Consider the following 14,433-nt stretch of genomic DNA (forward strand, 5'->3'; position numbering starts at 1 on the left):
CTCTGACCCGACTCTCATGACCTGGGATGCCCTGCATCTCCATCTATCTCCATCTCTACCAGCTCCCTATGAATCAGGGGCGTTAAGTCCAACAGGTGGTCTGACAATATCCACCTGAGACTGAGGCCCAGAGAAAGGAAGGGGCTTTCCTGGGGTCACGCAGCAAGTCAGCAGCAATACCAGGACTTGCACCCACACCCTCTAATCAAACCGCATCTTGAACCCATGAACATTCTCAGCCTGATATAAGCTGCCTATACTAAGGAGGGACTGAATCCAGATTCTCCAGGCCAGCCGTTGCTCTGTGCCCCTGCCCCTGGGAAGCCTGCAGCTCTCTTTGGCAAAATCAGGTGTTCTGAGAACTTAACTATATGCCAGATGCTGAGCTGTCCGTGTGTATTACTTCCTGCCTCAAGAGGGTGATTTCTTACTCCCATTTCAGAGACGGTATAACTGAGGCTCAGTCAGGAGCTGTCACTTTCCTCTAGACGCAGCATTTCCTAAGCAGCACTGTGCCTAGTGCCCCTGGTAGTTCTGGGCGGAGGCCTGAGACACCAGGAACAAAGACTCCCAGCGCCATGGTCTCCTGGCCCAGGTTGATTTCACCAGTGAGCACTATTTAAGGCTGCGACGTGGAGTTGAAACATGGAGAGCCCCAGGTAGCGGATAAGAGGAATCATAACTTTTGCTGGTTCCATTATTAATTGAAAATATCCTTGTCCAATATTTAAATGATTTTTCTGTTTTCTCACCCTTCATATCCCCTCCCATGAGAGGCCTTCCTGGCCCCTATGTAGCTGGTCCCCACACTCCCAGGCTAGGGTGGGCCAGCCTCCTTCACAGCCTCCTCCTCCTTGTCTTCCCAACACCCCGCACAGCCTTTCTGGCCCCCCTCATAGAACAAACACTACACTGTTCTTCATGGGGGACCCCAGGGCACCCTCATCTGTGTTCCTGTGGGAGGCCCATAGAACCCTAGAGGGAATACCAGCTGCTTATATGCTAAGGGACTGTAAACAAATTCCCTCCCTTGCAGGGCCTCAGTGTTCCCATCTGTGCAGTGAGGGGGAAGGAGAGAGTCTGCCTGCCCCAGGGGCCTCCCAGTTCTCAAAAGACCAGACATCCTGTCCCAAGGGTCAGACTTGAGCCCAAGCCTCCGGCCACAGCTGCCCTGTGCCTGCCCCTCCTCATGTGAGCTGGGCCAGAGTAGCTGCTCATCTGGGTGGAGAGGGGGCAGCTCCACACATCTGACCATGTGGAGACCCTCCCCAGGGCGTCCTCTGTCAGGTTCCCCCAAGGACTGTGGTCCACAAGCTGCTTCAACCCCACGTGTGCTCTGGGAAGAGCAGGTGACGGAGTCTGAAGACCTGGCTGCCGGGACGTGGCCCCATGTCTCTTGGCTCTGCCCTCAGTTTCCCAATCTGTGAAATGGGTTGGCTGGCTGATTTCCGCCCCCGACTCCTCCTCCTCCAAGGTTTCTTTAAACAGGGTTTAAATATCCCACCAGGCCCACTCCAGAACTGTAGGGCCTCTGACTGTGTCCACCGATGCCAAGTCCCCCGCAGAGCCATGTTAGCAGGCACATTACTCTGGCTGACCCACCTGAGGGTGGGGAGTGTGTGGGAAGCAGGGAGGTAGAGGGAATCCCCGCTTGTGCAGGGAAAAACTCAAGGCTCTGGGCAGCCCCGCTTCCTGGTTCCCAGCCCAAGGGAGACCCCTGCTGTCCACTGTGCTAGTCCCTTTTTCCTATTCCAGGGACCCCGAGGACCGGACGGACCAGCTGGGGAGCAGGGGTCCAAGGGCCTGAAGGTACTGACCCCCATGGCCGACCCTTCCTCTCATCTCCTGACCCAGGGTGCTGGGTCAGGAATCCAGGCTCGCAGCCTCACTGTAACAGGCCCCTTGGGGACAGCAGGGCATCCCTGAGAGGCTGCAGGGCATGCTCCTGAGAGCTCATCTGGCCACCCTTCCTGGGGCTGGCATGCCCCCAGCATGGGGGCAGGGAAGGGAGAATGAGCCATTAGACTGAGAGACAGAGGAGGCAAGAATGAGAGAGAGCGAGGCGGAATCAGGCCTGGCCCCTGACTCCCCAAGCCCTTCCAAGGTCCCTGATTGCTGAGACGGCTTCCACCCCCATTGAGATGCAGGGGGTGCATCCCCTTTGTTCTCGACCCAGAGCACCTGGCTACTGGCCAGCCACTCCCCCGAGTTTGCCCACCTGCACCCTGGGGAGGGGGGTGTATGCGGTGACCCTCGGGGCTCCTTCTGTCTCCATGGAAGCAAGAGTCCCTTCTCTGTGAAGAGTCCTCCCCAGCACCCACTCCCCCGCTTCATGCTTGGCTTCCTGCAGGGCCCGCCAGGACCACAGGGCAGACTGGGCCAGCCCGGGCAGCAGGTATGTGAGGCCAAAGCTGCCAGCCCCTCTCCCCGCTCCCTGTCCTGTGATACGTGCTTCTAACAGCCCGCATGTGCTTCCAGGGCGTGGCTGGCGAGCGCGGGCACTTGGGCACACGAGGCTTTCCTGTAAGTAGCACCGGTTCGTGAAAGTCTCTCTGTGGGACTTTGCGGGGAGGAAATAGCCATGTTAGCCACCTTTCTCATCCTGCTGTGGAAATCCCGAAGGTTCTAGCTGCCCACTCCTGCCCTGAAGACCCTCCAGCCTGTCTGTTCCCCTCTGGGACTCAGGCTCCCATCTCAGCCTGAGTATCCCTCATTCCATACGACAGCTTGACTGAGACCCAGGGGCCAGGCAGGGTGGAGAAGGCCAGGGAGGGACTGAGGTCAGCTTGCTTTGTCCCTGCAGGGCCTCCCAGGTCCCTCCGGTCCCCCAGGCGCCAAGGGCCTCCCAGGAGAACCGGTAAGTGTCCATTACCTCACTCTTTGCATCTTCGCCCCTGGCAGACTGGTCTCAGCTGCGTCCCCACCTGCCGGGTGGGGGGATGTTGTCCTGTGATGAGACCAGAAGAGGGGCTAGAGAGGGGAAGTGCGGGCCTCTACCGCCCCCAAGGATAGGCCTCGGGTCAGGGAGAGAACACTGGCTGGGGAAGTTCGGGGCTCTAGATTGGGTCTAGCTCCCTTGCCTTCCAGCCTCAGTTTTCTTGCCAGTAATTTGGGAATAATGGTTCCTCTCTTGCCATCCTGTGGCGAGGATGAAATAAGAAAACGTATAGAGAGTGGTTAGCACAGTGCAAAGTGGAGCGAACAGAGTCCTTCAGGTCTGCGAAGGAGAGAGGGCAGGGTGTGGATAAACTGACACGCTGCTGGGGCCCTGCGGAGTCCAGCATGGCTGGTGCGGTCAGAGCTGGACCTCGGGGAAGGCAGGATGAGGTCACAGGGGCCAGTCACCCAGAGCCACGGATGGAGTTTGTTCTTTGTCCCAGAGGCAACAGGAAGCTGTTGCGGGGATGGAAACAGAGGGGACCTTTTAGGAGATCTCCCTGGAAGCGTGGGTTTTGGGGGGAGGTATACCCTGTATTTGGGAGCCCCATGAAGAGGCTGTGGCTGTACTGATGGTGATGAAGAGAGCACCGTCTTGGGGCTTGGGAAGAGGGATCCGGGGTACAGGGGGAGGACTGAAGGCTGAGGAGCCCACATCTAGAAGCTCAGGCAGATGCCCTTTGGAACAATGGGTGGGCGAAACGGCGTTCCAGGCCGAGGGCACAGAGTGAGCGAGGCTTGGGAGCCAGGCGGGAGGCTTCTGAGCAGGGGAGGCCGCGCTGAGTCTTCGGAGATGCCTAGGAGAGGGTGCCGGTGGATGGGCGGGGGGTGATGCTGAATGCGGGTGAAAAGGGAGCTCGGGACCAGGGTCCTCAGTGAGACGGGGGTGGGGGTGAGACCCGCAGAGTCTCGGGTTCCATGGTCCTCTCCCTCACCCGTCCCTCCAGACTGCACTACCAAGCCTCAGACCCCAAAGAGGGCCCAGGCTGGCTTCTCCCGACTGTCTGTGTGTCTGTCTATCTTCCAGGGCCCTCAGGGACCCCAGGGGCCAATTGGCCCTCCTGGAGATATGGGACCCAAGGTGAGTGCCAAAGGCCCTTGTTTGCCCCGTGGTCTTGCTAGGGAGGCATCAGCCCTTCCCGGCCTTTCTCCTCAGGGCTCCCTGTCCTGTGTCCTGCAGGCATTGGCGGGGAGATGTCCTGGTAGAGAGGGTAGATCCACCATGACACCAGAGGGGGTGGGGTTGGGCTCACCAGCCCAGAGGCAGCAGGTGGAATGCAGGCATGCCAGGACATGTGGGGTTGGCAGTGCCTCTTTTTCGTCACCCTGGAGAGCAGCATTACCCCCCATCCTGACCTTGCTGGGACTTCACCCCGACATGGAGGTTCGACTACGGAACCAGCCCTCCTAAGGTCTTGCAGAAGGAGCTTGGAAGGGGTCTCAGGCACTCCTGCCTTCTCTAGGGGAGAAAACTGAACCCTAGGGTTTATGCAGCGGCTGTGGCCATGCTAATGATGATAACTCTGGGATCTCTCCCACCCTTGTCATCCTGGCCCTGCTGCAGAGAGAAGGAAGGACTGGAATCCCTCAGCCCTGAATGCAGCATCTGTTGGCTCCCTCCCCTGTTGTTATGTGAATCATGAAATTTTCCTCTCCACGCTTGCCAAGGGCTCCTACTGTGGTCAACCACACTTGTGGGGAGGGCAAGGGCTCCGGCAGCCGCTGGGTAGCCCCAAGGCTCCGCAGTCTGGGCCCAACCACCCCGCCCCCTGCCTAGTCCCAGTTCTAAGCTCCCAAAGGCTGCAGCCTGCTCACAGCTCTGGGTCTCTCAGGGTGTGTGACCTTGCCCTCTCTGAGCCTGCCACAGTTATCTCCTCCCTTGGCACCCAGGGACCAGCCCTTGCTCTAGGATGGACCAATGGCATTTTTTTTTTTTTGCAGGGACCACCAGGTGCAGTGGGAGAACCGGGCCTTCCTGGGGAAGCTGGCATGAAGGTAAGAGGGGGATGAAAGAAGAGAAAAATAACTTGCTGAAACCAACTCCCAGCTGGCGGCCACGTCCTCTCCGTGGAAGAGAAACGAGCCTTTCTTGTGCCCGGGATAATGGGTTCTCTGTGCTCCTGGCTGGGGAGTAGGGCCTGGCCGTGGCCACAGCAGATGGCCCAGCCGGCCTGGAGCCCCCGTCGCTGCCCCACCCCCGTCTGGCAGTGTTTTCTCTGGCACCTGCCCCATGCCGGGGCGGCCGGACCTCCTGGCCTCCCGCGATAGCATCTGCATTTCAGCACCGGTGCCCCTCATTACCTGTGGGGAAACAGGAGCCCATTGATCCCTGGGCTCTGGGGAGACCCCGTCCCCGCTCTGCTGTTGGAAGAGGACCTGCTCCCTGTGCAGGACCCGGAGGCCTGGAACCTTCAGTTTTGGCTTAGTTTCAGAATCTTTTGCTTGAATAGTGCGAGAAACTACCCCATATATAAAACAGATAGAAATGGGACGGTTCTGGTTGGGGCAGAGCTGGGGACTCAGAGCTCCGCCTCCTTCTTATGCCCTCAGACACCAGCAGGGAGAGAGTGTGCTTGGAAACCTCCAGATGAGAGAGACCCTTCTGGGGTCTTTTGGAGGAGGTGGGGGACGTTTAGGGCTTCCCAGGTGACTCACTGGTGAAGAATCTGCCTGCCAGTAGACACAGGAGACGCCGGTTTGATCCCCTGGAGGAGGAAATGGCAACCCACTCCTTTATTCCCGCCTGGAGAATCCCATGGACAGAGGAGCCTGGCGGGCCATAGTCCGTGGGATTGTAAAGAGTCAGATACGACTGCGTGGCTAAGCACACATGCGTGCACAGGGGACATTTACTCGGGTTCATTTAAGGCCTCTTCCTCATTTGGGTTTCTCTCCAGGGCTCTCAGCGGCGGGTAAAGAAGGTGCTCAGCCTCAGAGTTGCCATCTCTGCATCTGATATTCCCTGGAGCCAGACTAACTGCTTGGGTTTGGATCCTAAAGCTGTCACTTAGTAGCTTCATGAGCTCGGGCTGGTTACTTAACCAGCAGTCACTCAGTCTCCTCATTTGTAAAAGCAAACTCCTTCCCTGGCAGGGCTGTTCTGACAGTTAGCTGTGTGAAATAAAAAAGCACTGAAGCAGGGCTATGTACGTGTAAGCTAAGCTGTGATGGTGGTGTGGCAGTGGTGGTCCTGAACATGCCCAGGGCTTACTGGGAACAGGGGCTCTGGTTGGCATTTCACAATTTCTCTCTGGTCCTGGAGAAGAAAGAACTTCCTTGGCCTCACCTCTGCTTCCCCAGCATCAGAACTGATGAGAACAAGAAGGTGGGGTAAGAGCTGGGGCTGGTCCTATCCTCCTACCCATGGACTTGTGTTTGGCTTCTCCTAGGGTGACCTTGGGCCTCTGGGCATCCCTGGGGAGCAGGGCCTCATTGGGCAGCGGGTAAGTCAAAGCAAATTGATTCTCCCTGGAAACTCCCCCTCCCCATCCCCCCTGGTATTTGGTGGAGGGAGTGCCTTTACTCAGCTTCCCTGAGCCTCAGTTTCCTCAACTGTACAAACAGACCATGAATTTCTGCAGCCTCATCCAGCCTGCCTCTTGGCGGGCCAGCATTTCTGCAATACAGAGGTGCTCTGCAGAGAAAAACATTCTGTGGTCAAAATGTTTGAGACTGCATGCTCGGTATTCCCTCTTACATGTTAGCGGTAGCATTTTCAAGGCTCTGAGAAGGCCTGCAACCAAGAAATTGGGGGTTCTTTTGGGGGAGATCCAGAATCTCCAAACTTATTTGATCTCCAAGTGTTTTTATTGATCAACACCTGTTATCACCCTGTTCCATGGAAAGTTATGTGGAAAGTTATCTTTTCTTTTACCAAAAGAAACCCACAGAGCTTGGCTTCTTTTGAGAAGCTTTGGGGTATCTCTGCACCCATCTGTCTATGCCCTGTGCTTGAATTATAAAGTCCCTGCCTAAATGTGGTCTCTGGGGCGCTGTGAGGGATACAGAGCAAGCATCCTCTAGCACCTTATGGATGGGGAAGGTGGGGCCCAGGAGTGAGGGAGAGTTAGTGTGGAGGGCTTGGTTAATGCAGGCACCAAGCACCCAATCCAAATTCTCATTTGTCCCTTTTTCCAATGCCTCCTGTTACTCCCTGCCTAAAGCTAAGCTGCTCCACAAACTGAGCTAAGACGTAAAATGAGAGAAGGCCACAGGGCACTAGAGGATGACTGTGGAGCTTGAAGCCTTCAGATGGCAGTCTTGTCTGTCAATGAAAGTTGAGCAGTATAGTTTCTTGGAGTGCCGTGTTAAGCAGGATCCTGAGGCTCCATCTGGGCTCACTAGGAAAGAGCAATGACGTGCACTCTCTTGATGCCCACTGTGTGCCAGGCACTTCACAGCAGTGAATAACAGAAGGCCCTGTCCTCATGGAGCCTCATTCTAGTAGATTGATTAGTGATGTCTGCCATGGACACAAGAGGAATGGCTAGTAGGTGGATTAGTGATGCCTGCCGTGTATGCAACAAGCATGGAATCTACACACCTGTCCTGTCTGTGCCATTCCTGCATTTGGTGACTTCCGAGGCCCCTTCCAGCTCAGATGCTGAACAGCTATGAACAAGCAGAGGGACACACAAACTTAGTTTGACAGCCCATTAGAGACCTGAGACATCTGGAGGCATCTCTGGAGCTAGAAAGGCAAGCAGGGAACCTGGCTGAAGGTCAGATGGGGTTTCAGGGGCTTGGTATCATTCCCAAACTTGCTGGCAAGAAAGTCTGAGAAATGGCCTCACTTTCTTCATCTGAGAAATGGGATTCCACCAAGGTGTTTTATGAGGGCTCACTCCAAATTCCCAGAAGAATATATCTAACAGCTGTCATCTGTGGGATGCTTATATTGGCTCTCATAGGAACCCTTAAAGGAGTGTTTCAGCCCATTTTCAGATGAGGAAACAGACACTCATGGGGGCTAAGGAGGTTGCTTGTGGCCAGACCACCATGAATGAGAAGCCCGGTGGGGGCATCGAGGTCTGACATCAAAGCCTGTTCAACCAGTACACTTCACTACCTCCCCAGTCCAACCAGCCCACCTGGACACAGGACTAGTACTTTCTATCTTGGGTAGCCCCTACCCTACCCCTTCTGCACACAGAACAGGCTGTGGCTTGGGGGTCTGCTCCACTGTTTGCTTGTTGTGCCAGGCATTCTAGGGCACTACTAGAGGAGATCAAGGGTTGGGGTCTTGCCCTAGTGCGGGAGAGGAAATAAAATCACACTGGAACCCCCTCCCCAATAATGTCTCCTCATCTTTCCCACTACCCTTTCCAGGGAGAGCCAGGCCTCGAGGGTGACAGTGGCCCTTCAGGGCCTGACGGGCTGAAGGTAAGTGTCCTTCTGGTGCAGAGTCTGGGGGAGAGGGAATATTCTGGAACTGCCTTCTCCCTCTGGCCCCACTGCCCTCCCATCCAAGACCCAGGTTCTCCCCCAGAAGCACTTAGTTCTCAAAAACTCCGAGATCAGTCCTCCAGCTTCCAGGGAGCACAGGCTGTGTAGGGGTGAGCCCTGCCCAGTGCCCACTCCCTACCCTGCGCAGTTGGGACTGGGGACTAACCCCACCTGCTACTCCTCACTGCTGCCTTTCTCCTCAAAACTACAGCTTCTCTTGGCTCAAGGTGGTACCAGGCCAGCAGCTTTGATATCTATTATCTTCCAGACATCTTAAAAGATCAGAAGAGTAATCACTACCTGTGACTCATAGCCACTATTTCTGGAGGACTAGTCACAGACTATCAGGGGCTACACTAAACTCTTTGTATCTGTCACTTAGATCAATGGTATGGGGTAAGTCCTGTCTTTGGATGAGGAAACTGAGACTCAGGTTAAGCAACTTGTCCAAGGACACATGCTAGTAACTGGCACAGGCAAGACCTAAGACTCGGCTACCTCTCTGCACCATGTGCCCATTCTAAAGGTGAAGAGACTGAGGCTCAGGCTGAGGTGTCTTCATCCAGAGTCGATGGCTATGAGTGAAAATCCAAAACTCAAACCCAGGGCTCATTGGCACCAAGCATGTGGACCCATCTCAGTCCTGCTGCTGAGATTCATCTGTCAGCCACAGATGCTGGGGCCTTAAGGAGGTGCTAGGGCTCCCCCAAATCCCAGGGCAGGTAGGCATCGCTCTCTGACCTTCCAGCCCCAACCTCCAGCCCTGGCTTGTCCCTGGCCCCCACCTCTGACCTAGCCCTGAACTATTATTAGGTGGGTTTTCCCAGGGCTGACCTGTCAGCTGCCCAGCCCAGGCTTCCAAGTGTCACATCCCAGGATCCCCTCGGTCACCGCTGATTCTCATGTGACCTCAGATAAGCACCTTTTTCTCTGGGCCTGCATTGCCCTGTCCCCAGGATGCCTAGGTGACAGACCCCTGGCTGGCTCCCCATCTGCCTGCCTTTTGCTCACAAGGTTGAGAGCGCCCCCTGTCTGCCATCCGTCTACCTTCTCTCACCTCCATCCCTGCTGCATCCTAGGGTCTGGCTCCGGAGACTGAGAACACCTGATGGCCTCTCCACACTCTTTTTAAAGCACTTGCACGAATCGCAATGATGCTGATGAACATTCTGGCTAAAATACTTTGTACCCTCAGTACGCTTGCGTCACCTGCCTTCAGAGCTTTAGATGAATTAACCCATTTAATTCTCCCAGCAACCCTCAGAGCTGGATTCATTACCTCCTCCATTTGACAGATGAGGAAACCAAGGAATGGTGTGGGGGGGCCCCCTTCACTTCTGGGCAGCCACCTTTTGTCTCCTTGGAATCTTTGCTGAGGTGGGGTGGGAGGGGATCTTCCAGGCTTGGGTGCCTCACACAGTCATTCCTGCTCACTTGTGATGGCTCCTGGGCCCTACTGCTTCCTCTTCCACTCCCTCCAAAGCCAATTCTACTTAGGGCCAAAGTAGTTGTGCAGATGTGTGGTGTCCGGGCTTCCTTGGAGGCTCAGATGGGAAAGAATCTGCCTACAATGCAGGAGACCCTCGTTCAGTCTCTGAGTTGGGAAGATCTCCTGGAGAAGGGAATGGCTACACACTCCAGTATTTTTGCCTGAGGAATTCCATGGACAGTGGAGCCTGACGGGCTACAGTCCATGGGGATGCAAAGAGTCAGACACAACTGAAGCAACTTAGCACGCATGCACAGCGTCTTCCTGGGTCCTTGCGACTCCAGGAGAGAATCTATTTCCTTTGCGGTGTTTGTCCGAGCATCACCTTCATGGTGAAAACAGCCTCTCAGACATGCACAGTACTTTATCGTTTATGCTGATTGTCTCTTTTGAGTTTGCTGACAACCAGCTGATGGTGGCAACCTTGGCAGAGATTCCTGCTAATAGCTCACGTTTATCCAGCGCTTGGGCACTACATGCGATGCTAAGCTATTTACAAGGATTATCTCCTTCACTCCCCAGAGTAACCCTTTGGTGCTTATTTTGCAAATGAGGAAACTTGCCCAAGTCAACAGCTATTGAGATCTGAATCTAATAGGGGGGAAGGAAGTATTGTCCCCTGAGCAGAGAACCTTGGAGTGAGAAGAACCAGAACCCAGGGTCTTACCTGTGCTCTGCCGTGAACTCACACATGGCTTTAGGAATTCTCTACCTTTCTCTGGGCCTCAGTTTCCCCATCTGTAAACATCAAGGGTTGAGGTGGGCAACTTGTAAAGGCACTTCTGAGCACTGACAGATGTCCTGGATTCTGGGACCCTAGTCCTTTACCCCCGGAGTCCTTTCTGCATGGGATCCACCACTGGGTGTGTGGGAACCCAGGATCTGGGGGTCTGGGTAGGTCTTGGAGCCAGTGCCCCTGCAGGGCCCAGCCTAGGGCCCCTTGCAGAAAGCCAGCCCAGCCACCTGGAACAGGCTTCCCACCTCTGAGAGCGATGAGAGCAGGTGGCAGGATAACAGGCCAGAAGGGGAATCCTGGAGCCAAGAGCATCCACAGGAGGATCATCAGGGCCAGCCCTGTCTCCATGCCAAGCTGGGCTTGGAATCTGAGCATCTCAGTGGGAAGGGACCTCAGAGACCCACCTGCTTGACCCTCTCCTGGAGCCCAGGTGTGTTCTGCACTGGCCCACACCCCAGAGGGAGGCTCTTGCCTCCCTCAGCTGTGTCATCTCTGGATCGCCCCCCACCCCCACTCAGTGGGGCATCCTCTCGGACCAGAGCTAGAAACTGCCCCAGCCAGCCTGGGCCCCAGCTGCCTACACCCAGAGCTTGGGGCCCTGGCACGACCGGCCTGCAGACTGCCCTCAGCCAGCCTCCGGCTGTTTGCCCTGTGCACCCTGCTCCTTCTGCTGGACCCACACCAGCCTGTCAGTGTCCCTCATAACGTGAGGCGCCAGAAAACAAAGCTGGCAAAGATGCTCTCTGCCTTTCCAAGCCTGCTCCTCCACCCACCCCTTCCTCCCACCCGTGGCTTCACACCCTTTCCCTGGGGGCTTCTCTCTCAAGTCACAGCTCAGCCACCTGCAGACCGGCCACAGGCCCCTGCTGCCCTGCTCTTCCCCGAACCCACTTCCCATACCGCAGCCCTTGCACCTGATCTGCTCACGGGGGCCGAGGACAAGAGCCCCATCCTGGCACAGCCCGGCCTCCTAGAACACGGCCTGAAATGACAAGTGCTGTGTAAGCATTTGCTGCCACCCACCCGACAGAGGGAATGTACTGCAGCCAGTGAGAACGAGAGCTGTGCAGAACAGACAGCAAAGGGAGTGCGTACTCGCAGTAAATGGAGTAAGACATTTAAAAAAAACAATAGATGGAGACATGCAGTCCAATTGGATTAAGCCTTTAAAGCTAAATTAACTAATTTCATTGCTTTGGAACAATTGTTCCAGTGCTCTGAACCTGGTATGTAGCCATTGAAACTTACTTTTTACTTACTGTAAATGGTTTTGTGTAAACAAGGGTTGAAAACGCAACTCAGAAACATGGAAAGAGTTTGTTCTGAGAGGCTGCATCGGCTGAATTTTTTCCTTTATAAAAATTTCCTTAAGCTTTTTAAGGCTCTTGTTCTCTCAATGTGTCTACAGGGCTGGAGAGAAAGCATCTCAGCCTTCCAGCCTGTCCCTCTCCTGTAAACTCCATGGGGTGGGCGTGGTCGAGGTCCTCTCTTCCCTCTGATTGGCCCGCTCCTTGGCATAGGCAGGGCCACTGGACAATGTCAAGTACTTCTGCTGTCTGTGCCAGGCTGACCCTTTTGGCTGAGCCATCAGGGGAATCCAGGGTCTGGTCAGCTCTGGACATCCCAATGGAGCCCTGAGGTTTGGCACCTCTGATGGACTTGGTGACTAATTTATTCTCTCTCTCTCTTCCTTCCTCATGTCTTTCCACCCCAGGGGGACAGGGGTGACCCCGGGCCTGACGGTGAACGTGGCGAGAAGGGCCAAGAGGGACTGAAGGGCGAGGACGGGCCCCCCGGCCCCCCTGGCATCACTGGCATCCGGGTGAGTGTGCACAGCTGTATGCCAGCATTTGTGGCTCCTAGGTCAGAATAATACACTCGTGCCTTCCGACGGGTGGTTGGGAGGTCTTTTGACAGCAGCCACCAAAGGGTCTTGTGCATCTATCCTTCCTTCACTGGAGCATTTTTCAGAGCACAAACCTGACTGTGTCCCTCCCGTACCTTCCTAGTGCCCACAGGAATAACATCCCTCTCCTTGGTCTGGCTGCCGTGCCCTACATAAACCTGGACCCTGCTGACCTCATCCTGCTCAACCCCCACATTCAGCCACACTGAAATTAGCAGGAGAGGCTGGTCCAGTTCTCCATCAGCAACTTGTGCGTGACTTCTCACTTGTTCTTGCCCTGTCTGGGTCACCCATTTGGTATGATGAAGGCTTTGGAAGAACATGTGCTGAGATCGTTTTTGAGTTCCAGTGTTCCAGGAGCTCTTTCTTAGTGAACTTTTGAGCATCATGACTGTGGAATGGGCAGAAACATGTGGCAGAAATAGCCCTGACCCGGAGCCCAAAGGCTGAGTTCTGGCTCGAGCACCCACCATCAGTGTGACCTTGGGCGCTTCACTGCCTCTCTCTGAACCTTGGATTTTTCATCTAAAGAACTGATGAAACTTTGGATAGGAAAGCACTTTATAAAATGAACTAGAAATATAACAAATTATCTTTATGAGTTTGGAGGAGGACGTGACTGAAGCTGGTGGTGGTGATGATGTAGTCATGATGGTGGGGATGGTGATGACAGTGATGAAGATAGTGGTGATGGCAATAGTGAGGATGATGGTGGTGGGCATGGCAGTGGTGATGATGGTGGGGATGGTGGTGATGTAGCAATGATGATGGTGTTAGTGTGGTGGTGGTGGTGGGAATGGTGATGATGGTGATGGTGATGGTAGTGATGATGGGATGGTAATGGTGGTGTTACTGATGTTGGTGTGACTATGGTGATGGGAATGATGGTGATGCTGGTGTTAGTGTGTGATGATGGAAGGGATGGTATTGATGTTAGTGAAGAGGATGGTGGTTATGGTGATGGTGACGGTGGGGTTGATAATAGCAGTTGTGGTCGTGATAATGATGATGGTGGTGGTGATGACGCGGGGATGATGATGGTGGTGGGACTGATACGTTGGGATGGTGGTGGCTGAGGCAGGGATATAATGGTGGCTCTGGGGATGGTGTCGGTGGTGTTGTTGCAGTGTTTCTGTCCGTATTTTGCTGTCACTGCCAACTCGCATACGCTGGGACTGGAAAGAGGTTCGCTGGGGCCAGACTGAGTGTGTGTTGGGTGGCAGAGGTGATGAGAGGCCTGTATTTGAGTGTCTTTGGCATTGAGGCTGCAGAACAGGAATCTCCCACTCTGTGGCCTGGAAACAGTGGAGGATTTAAAAATAGAATTTTATGAGCCATCAGGGCCTTTCCAGAAATACATCTATATGGATGGGGGCCCAGCAAATGTCTTCATTCTGGCCCCACAGTCTCACCCCACTGGATGCTCTTGCCCTTACTCAGGGTTTCCCACACCATTGGGGATGGTCCCAGCTGGAGACGAGCCTGTCAGAACAAGTGGCCCGCGGGCTGCCCTGTCCTGGGGGAGACTCCCGTCTCCCTGGCCCTGGACTGCATTCTTTGTCCCTGACTCACTCCTCCTGCTGATGAGGAATCAGCCATTGCAATCACCTCAGCCCACTGGCAAATGCCACCAGCTCCTGTAATCATGACTCACAATTGCCCAGACAGAACCAGCTTAGGAAAAGGGGTGTCCCAGAAAGTAAGAATCCACATTTCATTCTACCTAGTTGGGTGATCTGTGTCTGCAGGGTCTCCATCTCCCCAAGACTGTCTCTTTAGCTCTAACATGGCATAAACAATCCCTTCCTCCCAGCCCTGTGGCCAGAATTGCACAAAACATGATACAGAGTTCAGATACAGTACCTGGCCCATGATTGAGGCCATGCTGTATTTGATTACTGGAGGAGCAAAAGACCTTGA

At 54.8% G+C, this 14,433-nt stretch overlaps 1 protein-coding gene across 1 annotated transcript in view; it reads left to right on the top strand.

The window, feature by feature from the left end:
* Positions 1–14,433, top strand: part of COL27A1 (collagen type XXVII alpha 1 chain) — a 148,385-nt gene that overhangs the window by 101,322 nt on the left and 32,630 nt on the right. The window contains exons 29-37 of the mRNA XM_081574904.1: positions 1,756–1,809; positions 2,351–2,395; positions 2,479–2,523; positions 2,804–2,857; positions 3,965–4,018; positions 4,879–4,932; positions 6,327–6,380; positions 8,266–8,319; positions 12,322–12,429. Of these exons, the coding sequence (XP_081431030.1) occupies positions 1,756–1,809; positions 2,351–2,395; positions 2,479–2,523; positions 2,804–2,857; positions 3,965–4,018; positions 4,879–4,932; positions 6,327–6,380; positions 8,266–8,319; positions 12,322–12,429 (522 nt within the window). The remainder of the gene's footprint in view (positions 1–1,755; positions 1,810–2,350; positions 2,396–2,478; positions 2,524–2,803; positions 2,858–3,964; positions 4,019–4,878; positions 4,933–6,326; positions 6,381–8,265; positions 8,320–12,321; positions 12,430–14,433) is intronic.

Source organism: Giraffa tippelskirchi, chromosome 1, assembly GCF_054371585.1.
Source record: "Giraffa tippelskirchi isolate mGirTip1 chromosome 1, T2T-mGirTip1v1.2.pri, whole genome shotgun sequence".
Classification (NCBI taxonomy): Eukaryota; Metazoa; Chordata; class Mammalia; order Artiodactyla; family Giraffidae; genus Giraffa; species Giraffa tippelskirchi.